General features: G+C 45.0%; 4 protein-coding genes across 4 annotated transcripts in view; 2 read left to right on the forward strand and 2 right to left on the reverse strand.

Moving 5' to 3' along the window:
- APOLD1 (apolipoprotein L domain containing 1) overlaps positions 1-8497 on the reverse strand; it is a 48988-nt gene extending 40491 nt beyond the window's left edge. Inside the window, exon 1 of the mRNA XM_027593277.2 lies at positions 8304-8497. The gene's annotated coding sequence lies outside the window, so the exon portion shown is untranslated. The remainder of the gene's footprint in view (positions 1-8303) is intronic.
- Positions 8498-12129: 3632 nt separating this feature from the next.
- Positions 12130-17200, reverse strand: CDKN1B (cyclin dependent kinase inhibitor 1B). The gene is made up of 3 exons (XM_027595262.2): positions 16256-17200; positions 15599-15728; positions 12130-13491 (listed from the first exon to the last, which is right to left on the reverse strand). Exons 1-2 carry the CDS (start codon positions 16728-16730, stop codon positions 15607-15609), a joined length of 597 nt encoding a protein of 198 aa, XP_027451063.1. The 5' UTR covers positions 16731-17200; the 3' UTR covers positions 12130-13491; positions 15599-15606.
- On the forward strand, positions 17159-17741 carry LOC113922891. The gene has a single exon (XM_027595263.2). It carries the CDS (start codon positions 17187-17189, stop codon positions 17601-17603), a length of 417 nt encoding a protein of 138 aa, XP_027451064.1. The 5' UTR covers positions 17159-17186; the 3' UTR covers positions 17604-17741.
- Positions 17742-19998: 2257 nt separating this feature from the next.
- Positions 19999-26431, forward strand: part of GPR19 (G protein-coupled receptor 19) — a 49541-nt gene continuing 43108 nt past the window's right edge. The window contains exons 1-3 of the mRNA XM_027592840.2: positions 19999-20133; positions 23174-23354; positions 23809-23945. The gene's annotated coding sequence lies outside the window, so the exon portion shown is untranslated. The remainder of the gene's footprint in view (positions 20134-23173; positions 23355-23808; positions 23946-26431) is intronic.

Genomic DNA, 26431 nt, shown 5'->3' on the forward strand with positions numbered 1-26431 from the left:
GGATAAGGCAACTTCCAACATACACAAACTTAAAACATACATGAAAAATACTCAAGACTACCTAGCAGTCCAGGAATGCCAACATCAATAGGCATTTCAGAGAAGGGTAGAAGGTCTGGGAACATCGCTTCGTCGTGTGAGTCAAGTGGTTTGTTACTGCACTAACAAAGTGCAAACAGAAGAGGTAAGTGTGGGGAGGGAGGGAAAGCTGCCCGGGGCTGCTTAGAGTGGCTGCCAGGTGGCTGCAGTAATTGGCCCCAGGGTCGTCTGTGTGCAGTATGAAGGAGGGGAGGCCTTAGAAGAGGGGGTGACGGACAGGCAACCAGGGAGGAAGAACAGAAAGTCAAAGTACAAACCATCTTCCGCACAACCCAGAGCAAGGACAGCGTGGGTGTCCTAAAGGAAGCGCACTCATCATTGTCCTCGTTGCAACAAACCAAAGGGCTCAAGGAGACCTCCTCCTCCCTCCTCCCACACAAGCACCCTCTACCCTCCAGAGGATCAGCGGCTCTCCCCCTGACCGAGTCCTCGGGCACCCACCACAGGGCTCACAGCTCTGCTCAGGCATATCACCCCAACCCTGGGCCCCCTGCCGCCACATTCAGTGGAGGATAGGCTACAGATAAGCGGCAATTTCCTCCCTCTCCCTTTCCATCAGCACTAGCTCCCTTTTGAGGGAAAATTTGTTTGATTTTGTTTTCCTGGCAGAGGGGAGGCGGGGAGGTGAAGGGCAGAAAAGAGAAAGGAAACAAAGAGAAGATGCAGGAGCTGTTTCAGGCCTGGGTTTTCGCCAGTGCTGCTATTTAAAGCTTTGGTTTTCGAGAAATATGAAGAGACTGACACTCTTCCTAGAGACTGGAACAGAAGTAACCGGGACCAGGCCTGGGAAGTAAAGATTCGCATAGATTCGCTCCAAAAGCACCTGAGTTGATAGCTGAGGAGATGAACAGCGAGCCGGGAATGTGTGAACACCTGCACCCACTAAAGGGACAGCTTCTCCTGGAGTCACAGACCAAGGGCAGGGCATTATCCCAGGTTAGCCAGCAGAGGTCTCTCTTTTCCTAATCTTCAGGGTTTGTTTAAAAAAAAAAAAAAAGAAGAAGAAGAACTCCATGGGTTGCCCATTTCTCTCATCCCTCCTCTGAAGTCTCCCTCCAAAACCAAATAAATAGTGAATCCTTTGGCCAAAGTATCTGTAAACATTCCAGCCAGTCGCCCAGTAAAAATGGAAGACAAAAAATGTTGATTGAGTTATTTGAAGAAAAAACGATGCAGTATTCACCCCTAAGCTGTTTGCCTGCTTGGAAGATTCACACCTACTGTCCCTGCAAAGGGCACAACCAGGGGTTGGCCCCTAAAACAAGAGGCAAGCGCCTCACCATGGCAATGAGAAGAGAAGGCAAGCTGAACCGCTAGCGGGTAGAGCCCAAGTGGTGCGATGCACACCTTCAGCTTCCATCCCTCAACAGAGGACGCCAGGCAGTGGGGCTTGTGGGGTGGAGGTGAGGGCCCCCCACTGAACCTGCAATTTATTGGTTGTGACCAGTATCTGCCCTGATGGTCCAAAGACTCCATATCCCCTTCATTTACTGAAACCAGAGTTTGAAAACATGTTTTCTGTTGTGTATGTCAAACAGCATCACAAAGAAACATAAAGGTGCCGGCCTAACCATTCTTGCCCACATCCTATGGAAATGATCCTGATCAAGACTAAGGGCTTTGACTAGACTTAGATAAAAGGGGGAAATAATCAAGTCTCGTTGAACCTGCACAAGTTACTCGCTTAAGTAATGGCTTAAGAAGAAATGGCTTTTCCCATTTCTCCTAAAGTCAAGTCCAGAATTCCTAATGCGGCTTAAAAAGCCCGTCACGTCTGGGCTTCCCCACGGCTCCATCAGAGTTCGCATTCTCACTGTCCCTGTTCATGACATCCCAGCCACAAGCACCTTCTTTCACTTCCTCAAAATCCGTCCCTGACTTGGGGACTTGGACCAGCTCAGCCTGGGTCACTCTCCTTCCCCTCCTCGCTTAGAGGGCTTAACTCCTGCTCAGTCTCCAGATCTCAGTTGAAGGTCATTTTCTTAGGAGAGACTTCCTCACCACCACCACCACCACCAGGTTAGGCACCCCATTTCAAACTCTTACAGCATCCTACAGGGCAGCCGCTACAACACAGGGGACTTTCGGCAAACTACAGAAGGCCCTTCGTGGAGGGCTGGATTTTTAAAGGCTTGTTTCTCTTTGGCAAACACAGGCAGGCTTGGGGAAAGAGTTTGGATTTCAGCCCCTCCTTGCTTTGCTCCCTCAGCTAGACACCTTTGCATGGCGCCCAAACTGTTGGAGCACAAAACAGAAGCTTCGAGATGCTTTCATCACTCTGACCCTTCCGAACACTCAAGTAAATTCCATCTAGTAAGTATGGCTGTGATTCCCTGCCCATCTCCTCCAATAGCCTGAAGGGGGCGATACTCCTGTGTGTCTCAGTGAAGACACAGAGCCCGGCCCTTAGCAGGGGCTTGCCGAGTACGCATGCAACAATGACGCAGCGTTTGGAACCACTAAACAACCACTAAGTTACCACATGCTTTTTTCTAGTAAGATAATAAATGTTCACTGTTCAGTCTACGCTATTGTATGATCATCTTCGACTCCTGAGAATATATGGTTTTTAGCCAGAAGTCAGGAATCTAGCTTCCCTAGAAAATAACCTGATCCACGGGGATGGACTACGTGATTCTGAGTAGGAAACAGAAATCACGGAATTGTAAGCCAGAAGGAACCTATAAATCATCTTGTTTAACCTCCCCACTTTACAGAAAGTCAAGGACTAGAATATTTTTGTCTATAAAATGGGCACTGGATGCAGTGATCTCCCACACCTGGTATTCTGAGATTCTAAGATTTGCCCCAAGTCAGTCCCATGGAGCGTGACAGTTCAAGACTGGCCTGCTAACTAGAAATTTAAAACAATCTCCCCAGCACTATGTCCTAAATAATAAAACTAAGACAGGGAGTTAATCTGTTGAATTCTGGGCAGAATCCCTGGGTGTGCCAAATGCCAAAGATCAAGGAATGTAAGGTTTGGGATAATGTTACCCACAGGATCCCTTGTGCCAAAAAGATGGGGAATAGGCTCAATTTTCATGGCTTGTTAAGAATTTAATGATATCTGAAACTAAATAGAAAGAAAAACAGAGGAGAAATGAATTATAGAAATGCTTGTTCTCTGCTGTCTGAGAAAAGAGAATGTGAGAAATGAAGAGAAACTTATTCTGCATTCAAGAATTGTAAGGATAATCAGTTTTCAAATTTGAAATATCTTTGTGGTTGTTTCTTGTTAAAAATTTTTTACAAGGGGAGCGCCTGGGTGGCTCAGTCGGTTAAGTGTCCACCTTAGGCTCAGGTCAGATCCCAGGGTCCTGGGATCAAGCCCTTGGGATCGAGCTCCCTATTCAGCAGGGAGCCTGTTTCTCCCTCTCTGGCTCCCCCTGCTTGTTCTCTCTCTCTCTCTCTCTCTCTCTCTGTCAAATAAATAAATAAAATCTTTTTCTTAAATGAGTAAATAATAATAATTTTTGTTTTACAAAAATGGGGTCATACCATAAACAGTGCTCTGTACCTGCTTTAGTATTATTGACAACTTTTCCTATGAATATAGATAAAGCAACCCGTGGTGTTTTAATGGCTGCAATGTGTGTCATTCTTGTATATACTATAGTTGGTTCAAATAATCAATCCCATATTCCCATGCCTAAGGAGTTGTTTGGTTATTTACTTTTTTGTTTCTTTTTATAATCAAATATATAACTTCATAAAGATCATTCTGGTAAATATATCTGATTATTTCCCAAAAGTAAATTTGTAGAAAAGGAATTGTTAAAAAGTAAACCACAGTCTATAATATAGAATGCAATGTGTGCATATGTGTTTGTAGGAGAGCTTTCACATTTTTCCCACATAGCTGCCTATAATCCTATACCCTAATGCCATTTAGTCCATAATACAGTTTGTCTACTGAATTGATACGTTGTGCTTATCATATAATAAATTCTGCTTGAAGCTTTTAAGAGAATAGAGAACTTGGAAAAGCCAGGATAAAGTGGTGACTTGGGAGAGGCTCAGATTATCAGCTGATGTATAGGAATTACAAGCGGGAATCGATGAGATGTGTCAAGAAAGGTGGCTGGACTCACTTTAAGAGGCTGATTCGGGGGAATCTCTATGGGCAAAAAAGGTGGCACTAAGTCGAAGACTAGCCAGTTTGGATGAGAGGAATTTGACACTGAATTTGAAAGGCAGTCACAGCTTCCACACATGCAAACTCTTTGCTTCTCTGGTCACCAATGAAGCTTGGAGTTGGGGGGGGGATCACTCAGCCTTTCAGGATAGAAAGGAGGGAAGCAAAGGTTAAACTATCAAGAAAGGATAATGGCCACCTTTGTATCTGAGTAATGCTAATTGTGACTGTATTTGCCTTAACTTATGTGTTCTGTATACAACTTATAGCCCCATAGTTTTAAACTACAGTTGAGCATGTTTTCATATTTTAAGAGCCTTTTGTATTTCCTTTTCTGAAAATTCCATTCATAGCCTTTGCTTATTTTTCTGTTGGTTTGCTTTTTTTTTTCATTGATCTGTAGAAATTCTATATTTATCAGGGAAATTAGTCCTTTAATATATGGGTTGTGGAAGTTTTTCCCAGTTTGCCATTCTATTTGTTTGTGTGTGCGTGTTATTGATTCAGTACGACAAACAAATCTATACCAGGTCCTTTCTGAGATAATTAGAAATGGCCCTAAACTCAACAAATGCCTTATTTAAGCTTTGTTTAAAAACTGTGTTAAATAGTGGCACCTGGGTGGCTCAGTTGGTTAAGCGTCTGCCTTCGGCTCAGGTGCTGATCCCAGGGAACTGGGATCCAGCCCCGCATCGGGCTCCCTACTTAGCGGGGAATCTGCTTCTCCCTCTCCCTCTGCCGCTCCCCCTGATTGTGCTCTCTCAAATAAATAATTTTTTAAAAACTGCGTTAAATATACATAACATAAAATTTACCATTTTAACCATTTTTTGCAATATACTGTTTATTAAATGCCCAATAAAAATTATTCTTAAGGGTAATAATAGCAGTAATTAAAACCGAGAAACATATTTACAAGGTTAATATAGTGCTGATTGTGGTTGGTTACTTGAGAATCCAAAATATGAACTGGATGTTATATTGTTTTAAATATATATAACGATTAGTATTTATTAAATAACAGGTACTGTGCTAAGTACTGCAATACAATATCCCACTGAACAAGTTAATAACCCTATGAGGGAGCTAAATGCATCCTCATTATGCAGCCAAAAAATAGAAACTTTAAAAGTTGAACTAACTTGCAAAAGCTCTTACAGGCAATGAATTAGGTGACTGGGACTCAAACACAAGCAGTCTGATTTGAGCCTGAAATGAAACCAGTGTCTCACAAAGGATGGGATCCACAACACTGTGTGTGAGATTCTTTTAGACAGAACATGGAAAACTTTAAAATTTTTCCAGTAGTGTGTATGTATGTGTGTGTGTATGTGTGTGTGTATATATATATATGGTATATTTGTGTATACATATGAATGTATCTAAGTATGTAGGCATGTAGGTATGTATTATTAGGGTTTAACACATATAATTTATCACTTTAACCATTTTTTAATTGTACAGCTCAGCGGCATTAAATATATTCACATTGTTGTACAACTATCACCCCCATGTCATTGTCTCTGACTTTGCTGATAGCTTTTGCCATGCAGAACATTTTTGTTTTTATGTCATTGAATTTAACAATATTATATTTAATAGTTCTGCTTTGTTTCATATCTAGAAAGACCTTCTCAACTCTCAGATTATGTTTTTTAAAAATCCTCTGAAGTTTCTTCTGGTATGTCTATAATTTCATTTTTTTTACACTTCACTCTTTAATCCTCCAGGGGTTGATACTGGTGTAACATATGAGATAAGAATCCCACTCCATTTTTTTTAATGCCTATAGGAAATATATTTCCAACTAGACAAATTCATTTTAAATCTAAATGGGAAAAAAAGCCAAGCAAAAGCAGCCAGGAAAATTCTGAAAAAAAGAAGAGTAAAGGGACTGGTTGGGTATGGAGGATTAGTGCTACCAGAAATTAAGACATGATTCTAAATTTGCAGTAATTAAAATAATATAGTCCTGATTGCATAAACTGATAGAACAATGGAATGGAATAGGATAATCAGAATTTACCAGAATTTAGTATAAAAGTATAAATTTAATTGCCATCTTTATCATGTTGAGTGTTTCTATCAAAGAGTATGGCGCACATTTTCATTTGTGCAAGTCTTCCGTTAGAGATCCATCCACAGAGTGAGAACACGGCTCCTTCTGCCCCCCGCCTTGCTGTCCACTACAGAGGAAAGTTACCTGTGGACACTTGTTTGGGGTCTAAATTGTTTTTCAGAGTCATTCCTAACATATTGGACTCCTCAGTCTATTTACATAATGTGGAAAGCTGTTATCAAGTCTGATTTATCAGACATATCTGTACTGTATTTCCATAGTCTGGGCTCAAACCCAATACTAAGTGCTAAAGGATGAAACAGTAGGTGTTAGGTGTTGGCAGAATTTTTTTTTAAGTTTCCAGAGGCTGAGTTTGTTCGGATGGCAGCAAGAAGTTACTTACTCCTCAGTATTACTAGTTTCCACTCTCAAAGATAGTGCTTCAAGGGGCACCCAGGTGAGGCTCAGTTGTTAAGCCTCTGCCTTCGGCTCAGGTCATGGTCCCAGGGTCCTGGGATCGAGCCCTGCCTTGGGCTCCCCGCTCTGCGGGAGGCCTGCTTCTCCCTCTCCCACTCCCCCTGCTTGTGTTCCCTCTCTCGCTGTGTCTCTCTCTGTCAAATAAATAAAATCTTAAAAAAAAAAAAAAGATAGTGCTTCAAGTTATCATAGGTGTTGGTCTAGAACAGCAATGTCCAATAGAAATATCATGGGAGTCACATATGCAACTTAAAATTGTCCATTTAACCACACTAAAAAAGTAAAAAGAAACAGATGAAATTTAATATTTTTTATTTAATCCATATATCAAAAATATGATCACTTCAATATGTAATCAATATAAAACTTACTTATGAGGTATTTAACATTCTTTTTCACACTAATTCTTGAAAACCTGGTGTGTATTTCACAGTTACAGCACATCTCAATTTGGATTAGCCACATTCAAATGCTCAACAGCCACATAACGGCTTCTGGCTACCACACTGGACAGTACAGCTCTAGAAAATGGTAAAGACCAAGGAAAATTGCTTAATTTACTGGATATCCATAAAGTTCAAGATTGGAAATACAGTATCTCCAGGGTCTAGAACAGACTTTGGAGGTATCTAGTCCTCACACTCACTTGATATATGTCTCTTGTCTACAATGTCCCTATCAAGGGGTCATCCACACTAGTACCTGATTCACACTTCAGGAATGATGAACTCACTGCTTCCTAAGGCTAGCCAGTCCATCTGGGGGCTTTCTTAACTCAGACAAATTCCTTACTAAAGGCACAGGTAGGTTGATTTATGGTGGTCCAAGGAGCTTAGTTAGGTTGAGCAAGTAAAGGCTTAGTTGGGTTAGGAAGGATTGGAGGAGTTGAGAACTAAAACATGGCTGGGGAAGTTAGGAACTGTTAAGACTGAAGGCTGGGCTGAAGGCTGGGCTGGGCGTCTGGTTAAAATCGTTAGCTACACTGCAAGAAAAGTAACAGACCCCCAAAATGTATGTACATATGCTGGCTTCACTAATCTGAAGATAGAGTGATTTGAATAATACTTTGAATTATTATAAACTTTTGAAATTTTCACAGCAAATTAAAACATAATTGAGTTACAATTAGTAAGGGATATCATTTCTATTAGACTTGTAATACAAATAACATTATCCTAAATCCTAAAGGACTTTATCAAAAGAATTAATTCCCAGACCCAGAAACCAAAGGCACTTTAAAAGTCATATTCCCTTTCTCAATTTTTTTTCTGTTTTATTTTAACATTTTCCTTACTCAAAAGCACTCTGGAAATAAAAGAGAGAAAACTTTTTTTTAAAATCCAATAAAAATGACAGCAACTGGCTGAATTATGATGCATGTTAGCTGAGGAGCGCTTGAAATAACAGACCTGAGCTATATTTACATCTCCCCTGTTTCTTTCTTCTTCCCCCCCGCCCCCACCTTGGTTGTGAGGAGGTGTTCTTTTGCGGGCCACCTTCACCCCCAGCCCCAGCCCTCCCCAAGTCTACCTTTCCAAGGCAAGGTAAGGTGCATCCTCTCCCGGGCTCCTGTCAGCGCCTCCCTAGCACCTCTGGCCAGCAGCCGGCGAAACGGCGCGCCCTGGACATCCATTAACGTTTTATACTACATCTCTGCCCCCGCCGGAGCTACTCAGTTTGTTTACCGCGGCCCCACGCTCCTCCACCCGCCTGCCTGCATAATGTCAACCGCACTTCGGGGCAAAATGTTGGCACAGATGCTCCGCCCCCGCGCCTCCCCAAAACTCCCCAGCTAAAACACTCCACCTCCGGCCGCCGAAGTGGGTTTCGTTGAACGAGGTGGGGTACTGTATTTTTTACAAGAAAACAAGCATCCAAAAAAAAAAAAAATTCAAACTGCACCGGCGGGCCAATGGGGAAGGAGCGGGAGGTGGGCGGAGGAAGAGCGCGGCGGGCGGGGCGGGCGCGGGGGCTGGTACCGCAGGGGATTCGTGAAAACGCGCCGGGCGCACGGTTCGGGGCCTTTTTTTTTTTTTTTCCTCTCCTTTCCTCTCCTTTCCTCCCAAACCAGCTAAAGCGCGAGACTCCGCCTGACGCCGCAGCCTTTCGGATCCACCTTAAATCTTCAGTGGACTCGGCGCAGGGGTCAGTGGGCGCAGCCAATGCCAATCAAGTTTACAACCACCAGCACGGGAGGGAAAAAAAGAGAGGAAAAAAAAATAATCTTCAAGTTCTCGAGTCCTACACGCACTCAGATGGACGCACGCACTCACATACATACGCTGGCACACAAAAGGAAGGAGGGGGTGGGGGGACAGGCGCCCGAGGTGGGGGGAATGTTTGCAAAATGCTCGTTTGGGGCTCAGTGCCCGCGGCCCGAGCGCCCGGGGAAGGCGCGCGGGAAGCGCGGCCGGACCCGAGCGCCATGATGGTCGCCGCGGTTCGGAGCCCATTTTCTGGAGGGGGAGCTGCAATGATGCAATCCCCCGGCCCCGCGTCCCGACTGCGCGCCCTTCTCCCAGCCTTTTCTTCGCGTTTCTTTGAGGCGCGTCGACGTTTCGCGCCCAACACGCATCGATTTCTTTTTGTATTTTGTGCTTTCTGATAACTGCCTCCTGTATGTCCCCACGCGAGACAAGCCTGGGACGCGGACGGCCGCACGGAGACTTGGGTGTCCGTGCAAATACTACACTTTCGCTTCTGCAGGGTCTGACTGAGGCTGACCCCACCCCACCCCACCCCCACGCGAGCCGAGATCCGGGAGGTTCCCCCCGCCCCGGGTGGGTGGAGGGGATCTAGCAGGACCTTGGGCCCTCCTTCCCTGCCGCCCCCCTCCCAGTTCTTTTGCAGGATTTTTACCTTAATGTTGGCGGAGAGGGAGGGGAGAGGGTGTAGGGTGTGGCTCAGGTGAAAGAGATGGCAAATTTAAAAAAAGAAATTCACACTCTGAAAAACAGATTGGAGATCCCAGACGTGCTTTTAAAACACCTTTTCAATCCACAAAAGCTTAGGAAGAGCAAGTGTCTACGCTCACAATGATGAAGATGAAATGGCGAAGGAAGCGTTCCCCGGCCGCCGGGAAAGGTCGCTCGGCGCGGCCGGGGCGGTGGGCGCACCGTGGCCTGAAAGGCCGCGCGCCCCGCTCCGGTCCTGTGAATTTCCACGGTCCCCTCCGTCCCCCAGTCATGCCCCTGGCCCCACATTTTCCTATTTCTTCCCTGCCCCAGTCCCCCGCGCTGGAGAGCGGGGGATGCGATGGGGCGGGCGGGGGGGGACTTTGCAAAGCGGCTGTAAGGTTGGAAGCGACCCCGCAAGCGGCTATGGCGCTCGGCCCCTCCTGCGCGCCGCTGCGGTCCTCCTTGGCCGCCGGCGAGCCGAGAAGCCTTTCGAAATGCGCGGGGCTGCGGATCATTGGAGCCCAGGGTGGGGGTGGGAGCGGGCTGCTGCCCTGAAGGGTCCACGGACTCGGAAAGGTTCTCTCCCCTTCGCTCAGATCCCCCCGCCGCTCTAGAACTGGCAAGGTGCTGGTGTGGGGGGTATGACTGTGGAAAGGAGTGGGGGCTTCCCCTTCTTTCTTAGCCCAGATGGGAGATGATGAGGGAGGAAAGTTTGTGAGAAACTGCCCCGCGCCACTGCGCGGGCCGGGGCGCAGCCTCGCTCCACGGCCTGCGGACGCCCCGGGCGCGGGAACTGCGCGCAGTGACCCCGGCGTCTCGAGCGCTGCAAGTGGCAGACGAGCCGCGAGACTCGATGGGCTTTTCGTCCCGGGGCGCCAGCCAGCGGAACCCCGCAACTGCCGGGGCGATCGGGTGCGGGGCTTTGGGGCAGTTTGGGGAGACGAAGACGCACCGGCCTGGGGAGCGGGTGGCTGGCGCCCGCGGCCGCAGCCCCTCATAGGGACGCCGCGGCGAGCCCCGCCGGCCGGGGCCGGGGAGAGGACGCTCCTAATCGCCGAGACGCACTTGGAGAGTTGACACAGACGTGTAAAGGACCGACCCGGTGACTTGGGGGCTGCGTTCCTGTGAACGTGCCTGGCGCGGCGAGCATCCACTTCTTCCTGGCCCAGCACTCCTAAAACGCAGTCTCTAAAAATTCACATGAAAGATGACTCTTGAAGAAAGGAAAATGGGGTACAGGCAGCAATTAGGATTTTTTTCCTCTGTCAGGGACACCTTTTTTAAAGTACTCTTTTTGGCTCAGAGAAACTAATTTTATTTCATTATTTCCTGACTCTCCATTCCTTCCTCCCCATTTTGAATTGTTTTTCTTGCTTTCTCAGTGTCTTCCTGAAAAACACCCCATCTGCGTGTTTTGAATAGAATCACAAAAACACCTTTAGCCTTTAATTAAAATAATACCTACTTGGAAGATGTAGCCCAGCCACCAAAGGACCTTCTTTTTCCCTTCCCGGCAGCCGAAGAGAGTCAACCTTTTTTTTTTTTTTTTTTTTTTTAAGCAACTTCAGGTCAAAATAAGCTGAAACTCTCTTGTTTAGAGCCCCTTTTGGGGTGCAATAATGTAAATGCAACTATTTGAGGGAAACAGTTTAACCCAAATTCAGATATTTGCAATTTAACCATCTGCAGATGCCTAGAAAAAATAATTTACTTTTACACCTTAGCTACATTTTTAAGAGAATGTAAAATAACAGGCATTTTTTAGTAAATTTGACTTTAAAATGCCTTGTTTAAATTTTTCTTACTTAAATAAAAAATATCTATCTCTGTCATGTGGATATGGGGCCCGAAACCCTCAGATTTGGTATTTAGATTAACCAGTTTTAGGTTGTGTAGATTAGAACCAGGAAATTTCAAAATTGAGGAATTTGTTATGACCAGTTTAATTTGAAGAATACCTGTTCTATCTAAATTAGTGTGGAATGCATCCCAATTTCTAAAGGACCTATGTATATCTTAATACTTTGGACAAGAGGTGTAATACTTTGAACAATTGCTCTCATTTCTCACAACACTTCCATGTGTAAATACAGAATTTAGAGAAGTCACCATGTTACTTTCATTTTCAATCCTGCAAATGTGTGATCAGCCAGCCTACACTTACGTAAAAATTTTTGGTTCTGACACATATCCTATAAGACCTAAATATTCGAACTAATGGAGATTTGACAATCTTATTTATATGAAAATGTGGCTTTTCCACTTCACGTCTAAAGCTTTGCTCACTCATACAGAATTAAGTGGAAAATAGTGTCTACTACATTCAGAGCCACATAAACATCATCTCAGACGTGGGCCTAAATTATCAAGATATTTGCCACTTCATGTTATATTTGTGTAAGTAAGACTAGAATGCCAGGTCAAATACCTCAAGCCTAATAAAGTACATTACAGTTCAATTCAATGAATAGCTATGGAAGTTTTCTTTATTGATTGCTTGATATGTAACAATAATTGGCATCTTTTTCACACATTACAAAAAATTATACTTGGCTCAGTATGCAACCTTTGAAGCATCGCCATTATTATTTAACAGAAGAAAGGAAAAAACCTATTCTACCCAATACAGCATTTACAAATGCACAAAACATGCCACTTTGGCTTGTATATGGTCTAGATTAAAAAAAAAAATCTCTTTTTAACATAAATAAGTTAGTATAATTTTTCAGTGTCTTTACAGAGTTATGTACACAGGTACACTTCAAATGGTTTTGTTTCATACACATACACAGGCAATGTAAAAATACTGTTTAAAGATGTAGTATCCATTTCAGTAATTCCACGTGTGCTTTTCTCTCTACACACTTTCCTTTAAAAACACCATTTCCTTTGGGCAAATTAACAAACAGAATGAGAAGCTTTAAATTAAAAATTATTTCATTATTTTTTATGTGAAGTTACAGATCTTTAAAATATCCAAGGATTTAGAATCATTTTTGACTGTGTCTACATAGCCCAAAGTCCAAATAAAGAAAATTTCTCAACAAACCTGATAAAAAATTAGACGGTTAATTCTGAGCATTCAGAACTCCCCCCATACACCCCAGATTTTTGCCCAGAATCACCTGCAATGATTACCTAACTGCTGAATAATTAACTGGTAAATTCCAATTTTAAGAGGAACTGGGGGTGGAAGGGGGGAGGACTGAGGATAGTTTTTTGCTGTTGTTTAAAAAAAAAAAAAGGCCATTTGCCAGGATATAACGGAATCATCAGGTCTCCCAAATGAGAAAAAGCTTCATGTAAAAATAATTAGCCATTATTTGCAACCAGTGTTCAAATTCGGATGATTTTTTAAAATGAAGTATCAATTTTCACTGAAAGAGACATTACATCTTTAAAGAAAACAATTCAAACCCTTTCCCCAAACTGCTTCTCTCCATGCAAGTCAAATATTTTTCTCCTTGCTCTAAATGGAAGCAAGCTCTTCATACACCCCCATGCCAATTCCTCAGCCCCACCCTCCCCTCCCCTCCCCCAAAGTTTATATGCTACATAAAAGGTAAAAACTATATACACAGGTAGTACAATGAAGCAAATAAGGAAAAACCTAATTGCACAATGCTACATCCAATGCTTTTAGAGGCAGATCATTTAAGAGTGCCTAAAATTTTAGTGTTATTGTGTTGTTGCTTTTCAGTGCTTATACAGGATGTCCATTCCATGGAGTCAGCGATATGTATTTAAAAATTTTAATTTATATCTTCCTTGCTTCATCAAGCAGTGATGTATCTGATAAACAAGGAAACATGCTCTTAATTCTGCAAAAGAAAACAAGAAGAAAGAATTAGGAGAAAAGCACTAGAATAACATTACCAATAAAGTACAGGAATCATTTTGTCACTGTCTTGTGAAATACCTGAGCGATGGAACAGAAAGTGTGTACTAAAAGTTGATGACTATAGTCCTCTCCATACAATGTTTCCTTCACTGGATTTTTACTCTCCTCTGTGTCGTGTATTTTCTAGAGCAGTGGGGCTCAGCAGTGGGCAGTTTTGCCCCCCAGGGGACATTTGGCAATGTTTGGAGACATTTTTGGTTGTCACACTGGGGGTGAGGAGGGTGCTACTGGCATCTGTTGGGAAAGGTCAGGGATGCTGCCAAACATTCTACTAATGCACAGGACAGCGTCCCACAACAAAGAATTATTCAGCCCAAAATGTCAATAGTGCAGAGGTTGAGAAACCCTGGTCTAGAGAATCGGGGTCAAAGACAGTAAGAAAGCGAAGAAAATTAAGAAACTATAATATTTAAGAGTATCAGAATCTTCTAAATTTGAAAAATAACTGGAACTATAACATAAATGCTCTCGAAAGAAAATTCTAATATTTTTTTAAAACCTTCCAGTTTCTTAGTCATATGGAAAATATACACATGAATGCTTTTGAGTAGGTTCTTACTACTATTTCTAGTATTCTCTGAACTGGCACTATTTACTAACAAATGCCACTCTGTATGTCAGAATGGGGTCACATCAAAATCCAGTAGGTGTGATTCACTGTGGCTCATCTGATGAGCTAGGCTACAGGTCACAAACCACAAGTCCCAAGCTGCAGGTTGCTTCAGAAAATTTTTTTCATCCAATTTTCCCACTTCACGTACAGCTGTAATGTAATATAGAGGTTCCACAGTGATGTTTTGTATAAGCTTTGGAAAATGTCAGATGTGTGTGAATAAACTATGATCTAAAAACACAAGAAACTGGAATCTCGCCTTCATCTCTCTGTTTTTTATTCTTGCTTTTTTGTAAATGAGGATTTTAAAAATTAATATCAACATCTACTAAGATCTCTTTACATGTGAAGCTATGAGTGTGTTTGGAAGAAAAAAAAAAAGTCATGGTCCTTGTCCATAAGAAGTTTTCAAACTATTAACATATGCACTTTGATCATTATGGACAGCCAATCCACAGAAAGTTGAGGGCTGAATTATTCAAATTAGCTCTTCATATTGATCAGATTTTAGTAGGTGGAAAACAATCTCCCTTCTCTTGCGTGGGGTAGACCTACCCTCGCCAGCCCTTATATCTATTATCCATTTTCCCTACAAATATCCCAATCATCCTGTTATAGCACAATTAGACAATTAGCATACACATGCTGACGTGTTCCTGGATTGCTTACTCCAGCAGAGTTAATTTAACTTCTGCTTTGCAACTTCAGTGTTATCAGAAATTCTGTAGGAACCTTAGTATTTTTCCATTTTACAGCTTTCCATTTTGTTTTGTTTTTTTAAATACACAGAGTTCCTTTCCTGTTCCCCAAATTTGCAAGCAAACAGGGAAAGTGGCAGTTTGTGAAAATGATAAAAGAACGTAACATATCTCTGTATTCACATTGTTAAAGACTGGATTAAACAAATACGAGCCATCTGTACCTAACCTTTCCCTCAAATTTTAAATTTAAAGACTTACTTGCCATTTTCCCAAGTATGGCTCAAAATCTGTTACTGACTCAACGTGAACCTCTGCGAAATGAATTCTCATGAAGTGGGACTGAGGCATATCCCAGTTCTTATTCCGATGGGGGAAAGAAACCTATTGTTCCCAACAAGTTTTGGTGGGATTCACAGGGAATGGACCTTCCTACTCATCGGGCCTTGGTCACAAGTACCTGGCTAGGACACTTGCTCTGGTTATTCCGTGTTTCAAGGAAAAATGACCTCAGGACGTAGAAACTGTGAAAAAATTCCAGTATCCCCAACCAGGGAGTCCCAGCCTTCCCCATTCCTACTTTTTTGACCTCAAAAAATATAAGCAAAATAAAAACCCACAAGCTCTAGTCTGCCAGCAACCACTAAGATCGGGTATCTCGGGGTTTGAAAGCCCAATTCGGGGTGTCAGTTACTTGCTCCCAGTAATCAACCCACCGAGCTGTTTACGTTTGACGTCTTCTGAGGCCCGGCTTCTTGGGCGTCTGCTCCACTGAACCCGCGTTCGGGGAACCGTCTGAGACATTTTCTTCTGTTCTGTTGGCTCTTTTGTTTTGAGGAGAGGAATCTAAGGACAAGAGGGAATTTTAAAAAGAACACACACAACCTTTATTAGGAAAACAATGGCTGACAGAAGTTGGCACAATAGTCAGGGGATGAAAAACCCACACCTCCACCCACAATCCTGGATCCCTCATTCTCAGTGGCCTTTAAGGGCACAAGATGAGGTTGTTTTCACATAACAGAAAGTGTATTCTACGCCCCAAAGCCCTCTCTCCATTGCAATGCAAAGAGGGAGGCCGTTGATAAACATCCCAACGTAATCACAGACCCACCGCCGGCTAGCGGGGAGGAACTGCGATGTTTTCGGCTGGAGAAATTACCAGATCATACCATCTCGGGCTCCTGACTTTGAAAACCATCCACACACAAGCGGTCAGCCAGACTGCATCTAAAAGCTAAGATTAGCACACTTCGCTCCCCCAAGGCTAAAGCGGAATACTCCGAAAAGAAAGCGGAGGTTAAGGACCCTCAAAGCAGGCCAAAGCGTGCCCCGGACAGACAGACATTTTCTGTTTGGGGAAGGGTCATTACCGTCTGTGGCAGGTCGCTTCCTTATCCCAGTGCACGGCTCCGCTAACCCGGTCTGGTTGTCGGGCGTATCAGTCTTTTGGTCTACCAAGTGTGTGTCCTCTGAGTTTGCCTGAGACCCAATTAAAGGCACCGCCTGGCGGTTCCCGCTGACGTCCTGGCTCTCCTGCGCCGGCACCTTGCAGGCGCCTTTGGGTGGCCGCGGGGGTCTGTAGTAGAACTCGGGCAAGCTGCCCTTCTCCACCTCCTGCCACTCGTATTTGCCCTCCAGGGGCTTGTGATTCTGGAAATCAAAATTCCACTTGCGCTGGCTTGCCTCTTCCATGTCTCTGCTGTGCTTCTCCAAGTCCCGGGTCAACTCTTCGTGGTTGACCGGGCCGAAGAGGTTTCTGCAGGCGGAGGGCTTGGGGTACTCCGCCTGTCTGGCGTCCATCCGCTCTAGGCTCGGGCTCCCGTTAGACACTCGCACGTTTGACATCTTCCTCCCCGGTCTTTACGGCCGCCTCGCGCGCGCGCGCTCGGAAAGCAAAACTGAACAAAACAAAACGCCCCGACCCAGCCCGAACCCCTCTTATAAGCCCTGCGACCGCGCTCGGAGCCAAGAGAAACAAACCCGGACAAGTAACTGCCCGAGCGTCAGGGGCGCGCTGGCTCTGGGGGAGGGGTGAGGGGAAGCCCCGGCCAGGCAGCCGAGAGCCGCCGCCGATCAAGTGTACCGGCGAGCGGGAGGGCGGGGAGGGGAGGGGAGAGGAGAGAGGAGGGGGGTGGCAAAGCCAGTCCAAGTCCGGGCTGCAGCGAGCCCGCGGGTCCCGCCAACCGAGCGGCTCTCCAAACCTTGCGGGCGTCGGAGTCGCGGAGCGGCGAGGCAGTGGGGAGAGGGGAGGGGGAGAAAAACACCCCGAAAAGACGAGCCCCCTTTTTTTAGTTGCCCAATATGGCGGTGGAAGGGAGGCTGACGAAGAAGAAAATGATTGACACCGCAAGTCTATTTAAACAGAGGAGGAGATCCATTGGTTGCGGCGCCGGGAGCCGCCCCGCCGAGGCTGGCGAGCGCGGCCTTAAGGTGGCCCGGCGCGGCCGCGACGCCTCCCCGCCTGCCCGCGCGCGCCGACTCCGACAGCGCCGCCCGGAGATTGGCTGGTCGCGTGACTGCCGGAGGTGTGCCGCTGCCAGCAAACCTGCTCCGGCTGGCCTCGGAGAAATTAAAAACGAGACAAACAAACTCGCCAAACGGCCGGGAAGCCGGGGAGGGGCGGGGGCGGCGGGGCCTGGGGTTCAGGTCCCGGCTCGGCGCTGCGCTGCCTGGCGCGCCCTCTCCTCGCCGGGGGAACGGAGGGGCAGGATCAGATGATCTCGAAGGTGGCTAGCGGCTGGTTTTACGCCTCGGTGGCGATCTTGTTTTCCCGGCACTCGCCGAGCCTGGGGCGCGGGCCGCTGGGGGCGGAGGCAGACGGTGGGAGCTCTGCCCCCAGCTGGGCTCTCGCCGGTGGCTCCCCACTCCTGGCACTGCGAGGAGGCAGGGTAGCCTGCGTCCAGGGGCTGGGAGCCCCCCCTCCCCCGCCTGGGTACCTCAGCTGGGGGTGAGCAGTGGTTAGCTCACTCTTAACCTAGAAGTCTCTGCTGTTCTGGGGGAGGCGGGGAGCTTTGGGAAGAAGCCAAGGCGACCGTAGGCGCAGCACTTCTAATGTATTCTGAACCCAAGCTCTCCCTCAATAAAAATAAGGATTTCAAGATCAAAAACTCCACTGGTCTCCCAAGTCCCTAATAAACTTTGTAGCTGTCTCAGACACGCTTAGGTTTCAAAAGCGAGGTTACACCCCTGACCCAGGTTCTGGCTTCCAGAGCACAGTTAAAGCCATTGACATGGTCTGCGTGTGGGAACTCGTCTTCTCTTTGTATTTTTCAATTCTTGCCCGGGTTGTAGCAGTTTCCTCTACCTGAGTCCGCCGCCAAATACAACAGCCCCTTCCTTCCTCCACCTTTCTCTCCCACCAGATTCACTGCTTCGGCCCTCCCAGAACAAAATTTAGATGCAAGGGAATGCCTTTAGAGGGCTACAAGTCGTTGAAGGGTGAAAGTAATCTGAAAGTCCAGATTATGAAATGATTCATAAAACCCACCGCAACCATATCGTCAAGTCTGATAACTATTACTTGGGCGTTTCTCTACCCCCCCTCCCCCTTTGCTGCTGGAAATTACCTACCAATACGATCCTGAGCAGGATGGTGGGACTTAAAACCGTATGGGTAGGGCTGTCATATCCAAGACAGAGCTCAAAGGGTCTTTCATGTGTCCCCACTCCACCCCACCTCACCCCCATACGTATAATCTTGGTTTGGGCCCAAGTCAGTACAGTTAACTGGAAACTAAGCTCCTTCGGTTCTAATCGTCCACAGCCGCAGTGTTTTCTTACGCATCTATGCTACAGATGAGTTTGATTTTTAACTTGCTTTCTTAAGCACATATTGTTTGTGTGCTCCACTTTGTGTGGTGCCGGCCTCACCTCCGCACCCCAGAATGTAAGAGCTGACAGGGCCCTTCAGAACCCTGTGGCTCAACCCTCTCTTTTTACCAACTGAGGAAATTGAGAGTAGGAGAGGTTTCCTGTCCCGGGACACGTATCCAGTTGATAGCAGAGCCGGGCCTGGAGGCAGGTCTCCGAACTCTCAGGCTGGTTCATTTTCTCGTTCTTTCCTTCCTAATGGTTCAGGTTTCGTCTGGATTCGCCTGGGCTGTCGTCTGCAGGTCCTCCTCTCTTACAAGTGATTCAAAATGGCTCCTGCTCATCCCCTGGGCTGCCTGCAGAGGTTTCCTTGATGTGGCCTGTGGTCACTGATATTTATACGCATGGGTCACTGGCCTTTCCTATCACTATGCACTAGTTCAACTAAAATGCTGATTCCAAAAGGCAAGGGTGATCCCCAGAGAGCAGTGAGCAGGGAGAGGCAGTGCCCCAAACTTGTTTCAAAGTCAGGACTTCCTACCTGCTTGACAGAAAATAGTTTACCTGAGATCCAAGTGAGAGGTCTCACCTTTATTTTTCCACATGGAATGCGCTACTTAATGTAGTGGACGGTAGAAGTGGGGAGAAGGATAGGAAAATTAGCGTAGGCCTCCATACCATAACCTATACCCTCTTCCTGAAATTAGGTCCTTGTTGACATTTTTACATAATTGCTAGCCTGCACAGGAATTCTATATTCTCTATAAGCATAAATTCACATGTGTAAGTACCCAAACTACCACATATATGGAAATGGAGACATTCTAGAGCATTACAACATACCACAAGAGTTTGATTTTATTAATGGAATTACTATCTTAAGTAAAAGAAATTAGGGCGCCTGGGTGGCTCAGTCGTTAAGCCTCTGCCTTCGGCTCAGGTCATGATCCCAGGGTCCTGGGATCGAGCCCCGCATCGGGCTCCCCGCTCCGCGGGAGGCCTGCTTCTCCCTCCCACTCCCCCTGCTTGTGTTCCCTCTCTTGCTGTCTCTCTCTCTCTCTGTAAATTAAATAAATAAAATCTTCTTAAAAAAATAATAAAAGTAGAAAATTAGTATTTCCATCCCCTACACACCCCGAATCTTTCTTGGAGTAATATGTAGGAGCACCATTTTGTTGCTTTGTTAATCTTGAAAAGTAAACGAGCCACAGTCATGCCACCTTAAGACAACTGGCCGCCAGCAGAAAGGCAGCTATGATCTAAAGTGTTTTGTTTACAGTCCAGACATCCGAGATCGGTGCGGCAAATAATGAGAAGGCAGGAGTCTGCCGTAGTAGCGACCAAGCGTGAAAAAAATACTATGGAGTCCCCAAGGGAAGAGGGAATGTGGAGATCAGAGCGCCATCCTCCTGCGGAAAGCGGATGGCTGTGCAAAAGAGTAAGCCAGGGAGAAAAATTTCAGAAAAACAGTGTGAAGGCGGAGCTTGGGTAGAACGCAGAAAGTTTCACTCGCAGGGCTCTAAAATGGGCTCTGCTTCCCCCAGGACCCAGACTAGTCCTGAGCGGCGTTTTTGTTGCCGTTTTCCCTCCGTATAGTTTCCTCCTTAGAACTGAGCAGTGTCACGTAAGCCAGCCCAGATTTCCGTGTCCTTCACAAACCGAGAGGCAGACCCCAAAATAACTTCAAACACCTGTGTCAAGTGTCCTAATGGGGAGGGAGGGCGAGCCCGCCTCCCAGATGCGGTCCTCTCAGGGGGAAGTTAGGCAGCCCCCAAATGTTTCTGCGAAGGTTCTAGTTTCCTGGCCCAGCTGCCCCTCCCACCACAAGTGCCCAATGTTAATCCTTCCTCGAGGATGTTTATAATGAGGCAGCTTTCGCTCAATTTCACTATTCTCCCAAACCCACATACTTTTAGAGTTTGAAAATTTCACAGTCCACTGTTTTTGACGTTTTCATTCAATGTAACAAATATTTATTGGGCACCTTCTACTAATTTGCTTATCCTTTTTTTCCTTTCAACAAATATTTACTGACCACCTTCCATATATCAGGCATTATCCTAGGCGCTGGGGATTCAGAAGTAAACAAACAGATTTAGACTAGGTCGAAGCTTGCGTTCTAGTAGGGGTAGGGGAGACAGAAAATAAAGGCAAAAATACAGGAGGGAAAGATATACTATGTAAGGAAGTGACACATGCTCTGGAGAAAGGATAAACAGGGACAAGGAAAAAAGAGGGCTGGGAGGTCCCAAAGTGACCAGAGTGGCCAAGAAATGCCTCACTGAGGAAGTGGCCTTGGAGAGAAGCCCTGAGGACTTGAAAAGTCCTATGAACCATGCTGATGGCTGGGGAAAGGGTGTCCCAGTAAAGGGAACAGCAAATGCAAACCCTCTGAAGTGAGATCTTGTCTGATGTGTTCCAGGAACAGCAAGGAGCAAGAAGGGTAGTAGCAGGAACTCAGAGCATCCAAGACCATCTAGGCCTATGTGGAGTTTTTTATCATGGACTGAGTGACAGGAAGCTACTGGGACATTAGGAGGTTTTAAGCAGCGGAATGATGTGCTCTCACTATATGCAAGGTATTCCTTGCATTGTTCTCAGCAGCATGGAGCTTAACAGGATGACTTAAGTCACAATCCCTGCCTTTAGGGACTATACATCAGGTGTGTGGGAGGCCACCCAGTGCACAAGAAACTGCAGAGGTAGAAAGCAGTACGTGGAAGAACAGGGTACAAAGATGGACTACAAAGGAGGGAGAGGAGGAGGCCTTCAAGGAAGTGATATATGCGAATCTATCTTCAGATCTTGAGGAAGGAGAAAAATGTCAGGATTATAAGGATGTATTGGTAGGGGTGGTAATTGGCGGATGGGATCAGACAGTGGGCAGGCCATGGATGGCATGCTAAAAAAAAATCTTTTATTCAATAAGCAATGGGAACTGATGGACCTTTCGGTGAAGTGAATAATGTGATCATTGTCCAGGTTTGTCTCTTGGACAAGGGCAAGCCTGGGCCCTGAGAGATAGTGTCCAGGGACAGAGCTAAGTGGAAAGCTAGGTAGACAGTCCCATTATGGTGTTAATCCAAAGGAGCTGGTTGTTGGGCAAAGTATAGACCTGAGGCAAGAGGGTAGAAGCATGGGTCATGAGACCAGGATGAGAAGATCTGGAACAGAGGGTTGGAGGCAATCTGGCATGATCGCCTGAGCCACAAAGGCATAGCTGCAGATCTTGTCTTGGACAACAAGATCTTTGTAGTAGGAAGTGGCATCTGACAACAGAGTAAAAGATGGGTATGAGCCTGAAGAGCCTGACTCAGGGAGGTAATTCTGGTAATTTTGGAGGCTGATTGCAGTGGTTCAAGCAAGGGATACAACAGCGTGAAGCATGCTGTGGAGGAGGGAATGAAAAGCACAGAGCAAACGTAGGATTGCTGAGGTGGTTAGAAGAGCAAAGGGGATTGGGGAAAGATGGAGAAATGGAGGATGAGTTGAAGGACTCACGCTTGGGTGTTTCAGAGAGTCATGCATTAACAAAGAACGGTAACACAGAGGGAGGATGTAGAAGAAATTGCTAGCTGTCCCCCCAAATCCATTCTTGCTTTCTCCCTTTGTCTCAGAATTATAACTGGGCTTACAGCTGCCCAGCCACACTAAATTTCCCAGCCCCTGTGCAGATAGATGTGCACTTGTGATTAGGTATTTTCCAACAGAATGTAAGGAAAAGTGGTATGTATCTTTCAGGTCCAGTACATAAAACCTGTCACATCAACCTCCTACTTCTGCCTCTCTCTTTCCCCCTTCCCATGGGCTATAAGGGTGAATATGACTGCAACTTTGGAAGCCACATGTTTTTCATTTTGCTTTTGTTTCAAGTAAGCTCTACGCCCAACATGGGGCTTGAACTCACGACCTCCAAGATCAAGAGTCACATGCTCTACCGATGGAGCTAGCCAGGTGCCCCTGGAAGCCACATGTTGAAGGTGATAGAGCCACATCAACCTGGGTCCCTGACCTGATTTGAAAGAAAAAACAAATTTCTATTTCGTTCAACCATTACATTTGGGGTCTATTTGCTATAGCATCTTGCAGTCAATTCTAATTAATATAGAGGGGGAAATTGGGGAGATAAGGAACAGGGAAGATTAAGAATTTGATACAGTCAGTATATGCATTGAAACTGGATCCTCAAGAAAAGAAAGAGAGGCCATGTTTGTTAAGAGGGCAACAGAGATAGTATTAGAAACATGAATCTGAACCGTAATGTGAAGGGATGTCATGATTGGTGGGGCTTTGTGAGACCTGTTCATATTTACAAATGTGTCACTAATCTTATGGCCACATCAGATACTTAGTAGATTAAAAGTTACAAAGGTATGGGAATAAGGATGTGGGAGGTGTTCTCAATCCCTTTATGTTTGTATCACACTGGAGGTATGCAACATTCATTGTTTCTTCACTGTCCCATGCTCTTTTCTCAGAGTCTGTTTCCTTAAACTCTTCTGCTGAAGGACAGCAGATTACATGACACTGTTCCCATTCTGTTCCTGAAATTGACCCGATGAGGGAAGAGGAGGCGTCCCATCTGACCTAAACGTGGCCAACCAAAATCTCTCTCCTGAAAATTTGGAACCAGGTCTCAGAAACTTCAGTTAATAAATTGTAAGTTAGAGATTAATAAGGTAATGCAGATTTGGAATTGAAAGAGCTGTTTTAAGAAAGGTATCTTTGACTCATATATGATGGATATGCAGATAAAGATCACCTGTAGAGTGTCAGAAGAAACAGACATGCAAAGAGGGGCAGAGAAGAGAGACCACGGGTTTTAGAAAGACAGATAACCCTTAGCAACCAAAGACTCCCCAGTTTCTGGATCCTGCAGCTCATGAGGTCCCACTCCCTGGACTTAAGTTTTGTGGGGCAGTCCTGGTTTATAAAACAAGTTTCCCCCTTTTTTTTCCCAAGCTAGTTTGTTAATGGGTTTCTGTTAGTTGAACCCGAGATGTTCTGATGAACACAATAGTTTACATATTTGAAAGCAGCTTTTCTGGTGTCATCACATTTGGCCCTCATAAGACCACAGTTATGAGACGAATGCTATTATGCTCTCTCACAGATGAAGCCCTGAGACAGAAGGCTGAGTGTTCCAAAGCCACGGAAGAGAGCAGAAAAGGCACGAAGACTAGTGTGCCTGCTCTTGTGAAGCAGTCCAGAGTCCATTGTGACGACACTTGTAGAAGATGCAATGACGTGGTGGGTTTGTAAATTTTATGACTGAGGCATCATTGCCTAAACTTACCTACAATGCACTATTCATAAAAAGAAGTTTCAGGGGGTGAGAGGGGGCGCACGCACGCCTGGCTGGCTCAGTCAGTTAAGCCTCCAACTCTTGGTTTCAGCTCCGGTCATGATCTTGTGGGTCTTGGGATCCAGCCCCAGGCTGGTGTCTGCATTTTCAGTGGATCAGGGGGGCGTCTGCTTGAAATTCTCTCCTTCTGCCCCTCCCCCACCACACACGTGTGCTCACTCTCTCAAATAAATAAATAAATAAATCTTAAAAAAAAAAAGAAGAAGTTTCTGGGGGAAATGAGAGTTAAATTCCTGGAAAGAAAAGTAGCACCTTTGAAAGAAACTGGATTCAAGAAGGGTTTCAAATTGATAAGTGGGGTCATGGTTTAAAGAAAAAATACCTCAAGCATCTCTACTTAGAGACAAATCAGCATTTTCAAATAAAATATAGTAAACAAATGAGGATTTACTAGTATTGCTGGTTTCGTAAGTATGGAAATAAATAGAAAAACCTGGATTTGTGACTGCATACCTGATTTATGTGATTTATTTACCTGATTTATTCAGTTTCCAAGATTGAAACCTAAGTGGACAACTTCTGTGACTAGAATGTGGAATTTGGGACAATAAACATGTTCACTACCAATTCACTATTTTCAACTACATTCTATTCTTTAGATTGAGAAAACATGAAGGAGAAAACTTCCCTCGATTATGATCTCAGTCTTCAGTTTATACAAACTTGCACCTAAAAAAAAGAGAGAGAGAGAGAGGAGAGAACGTGCTCATTTTCTACTCCTGACCACTCTCTGAATAACTGTTCACATGAATATTTGTTCATTCCTTCATTCATTAAATTTTTAATGAGCCCTTACCAGATGCCAGCCTTTCTTGGGACACAGTAGAAAACAAAGATAGCCAAAGTCCTGCTTTCATGGAATGGAGCTTACACTCAAGTGTGGAAGGCAGACAATATGCAAACAAATAAGCATAGTGTGTCATGTTGTTACATGTGCTAGAAAGAAAAATAAACTACTTCAGGTTACAGAGAGTAATGACAGCAGATGCTATATTAACAGGAAAGGATTCGTTGATAAAGTGACATTTGAATAGAGACCTCAACGAAATGAGGGCATTGACTATGTAATTTTCTATGTTCCAGGCAGAGGAAATAGCAAATCCCAGGGCCCTGAGGTAGGAATGTGCCTGGAATGGCTGAAGAACAGTAAGGGAACTGGTAAGCCAGAAATAAAGTAGGGGCTTGGAGGTAGGAAATGAAATCAGACAGTAAGTAGGGGCCTAGATGATGTATACTTTATAAGCCACGCTAAAGGTTTTGGATTTTATTCCAATCAAGATAAGCTGTCTTTGAGCAGAGAGTTTTGATGGGACTTTAGCTAACTTTGATCACTTTGCTGAGTGGGAAGTACTTCAAAGGAGCAAGAGAGCAGCAGGAAGACCAGTTAGTAGACCACTGCAATAATCCAAAAAGAGGTCATGTTGGCTCCAACCCGGAAGGTAGCAGTGTAAGCAGAAAAAGGAATATGAAGACTGAAGACCTACCATTGGATTCTGCCATGGAAGTCACTGGTGATCTTGATAAGAGTAGTTTTGGTAGACTGGAAGATATGAAAGCCTGACTGCTATATACCCACATGAATAAAATATGCACATATATACTTAGTGTAGACAGAGGGTAGCTAGGTTCTAATATCAGTCAACCAGTCTGGAAGCAGGCCAGGGGTAAGGCCTGAGCCTTGGCAGATGGGGAGTAAACACATTATAAAGGTGCTTCCCGTTGATTATCTTCTCAACTTGTTTCTTTGTATGGTTTCACTACGCTTCTTTCAATATCTTTTCTGAATTTTCCTAAAAATTGACATGTTGACAAACTTCCTTAAACCTCTTTGAAAGGAATCACTTTTGGAGAATGTGCTAAGAGATTTAGCACGGAATTAGCTTTGCTTGTGAGTCTCATATTTCTGCTAGCTAATGTTCTGCTTAGAAATTCATTGTAAAACAGCATCTTCTGTTCCCACCATAATAGACTGTCTTATTTACCAAAGAAATAGTGTAAGGCTCTATTATAAATTCTTAGTGTATTAAAAGGGCAGTGAGTTGCATTTTTATTTATTCTTTTTTTTTAAGATTTTGTTTATTTATTTGACAGAGAGAGACACAGCAAGAGAGGGAACACAAGCAGGGGGAGTGGGAGAGGGAGAAGCAGGCCTCCCGCCGAGCAGGGAACCCGATGTGGGGCTCGATCCCAGGACCCTGGGATCATGACCTGAGCAGAAGGCAGACGCTTAATGACTAAGCCACCCAGGCGCCCTAGCATTTTTATTTATTCTTGACAAAAAGCCTTTCCTTACTCTGTCATAATGGTATTCTTCTACAAACCTCAAAAATCTGCTTAGGATCTTCCTATATCAGTGGACCAATTAGATCTC

The sequence above is a fragment of the Zalophus californianus genome, chromosome 9 (genome assembly GCF_009762305.2).
Source record: "Zalophus californianus isolate mZalCal1 chromosome 9, mZalCal1.pri.v2, whole genome shotgun sequence".
NCBI classification, from domain to species: domain Eukaryota; kingdom Metazoa; phylum Chordata; class Mammalia; order Carnivora; family Otariidae; genus Zalophus; species Zalophus californianus.

Coding starts and splice junctions, on each gene's coding strand:
- CDKN1B (XM_027595262.2), bottom strand. CDS start 16,730: ATGTCAAACGTGCGAGTGTCTAACGGGAGCCCGAGCCTAGAGCGGATG. Junction 15,729..16,255: donor GAAGCGACCTGCCACAGACG/GTAATGACCCTT, acceptor TCTTGTCCTTAG/ATTCCTCTCCTCAAAACAAA.
- LOC113922891 (XM_027595263.2), top strand. CDS start 17,187: ATGGCGGTGGAAGGGAGGCTGACGAAGAAGAAAATGATTGACACCGCA.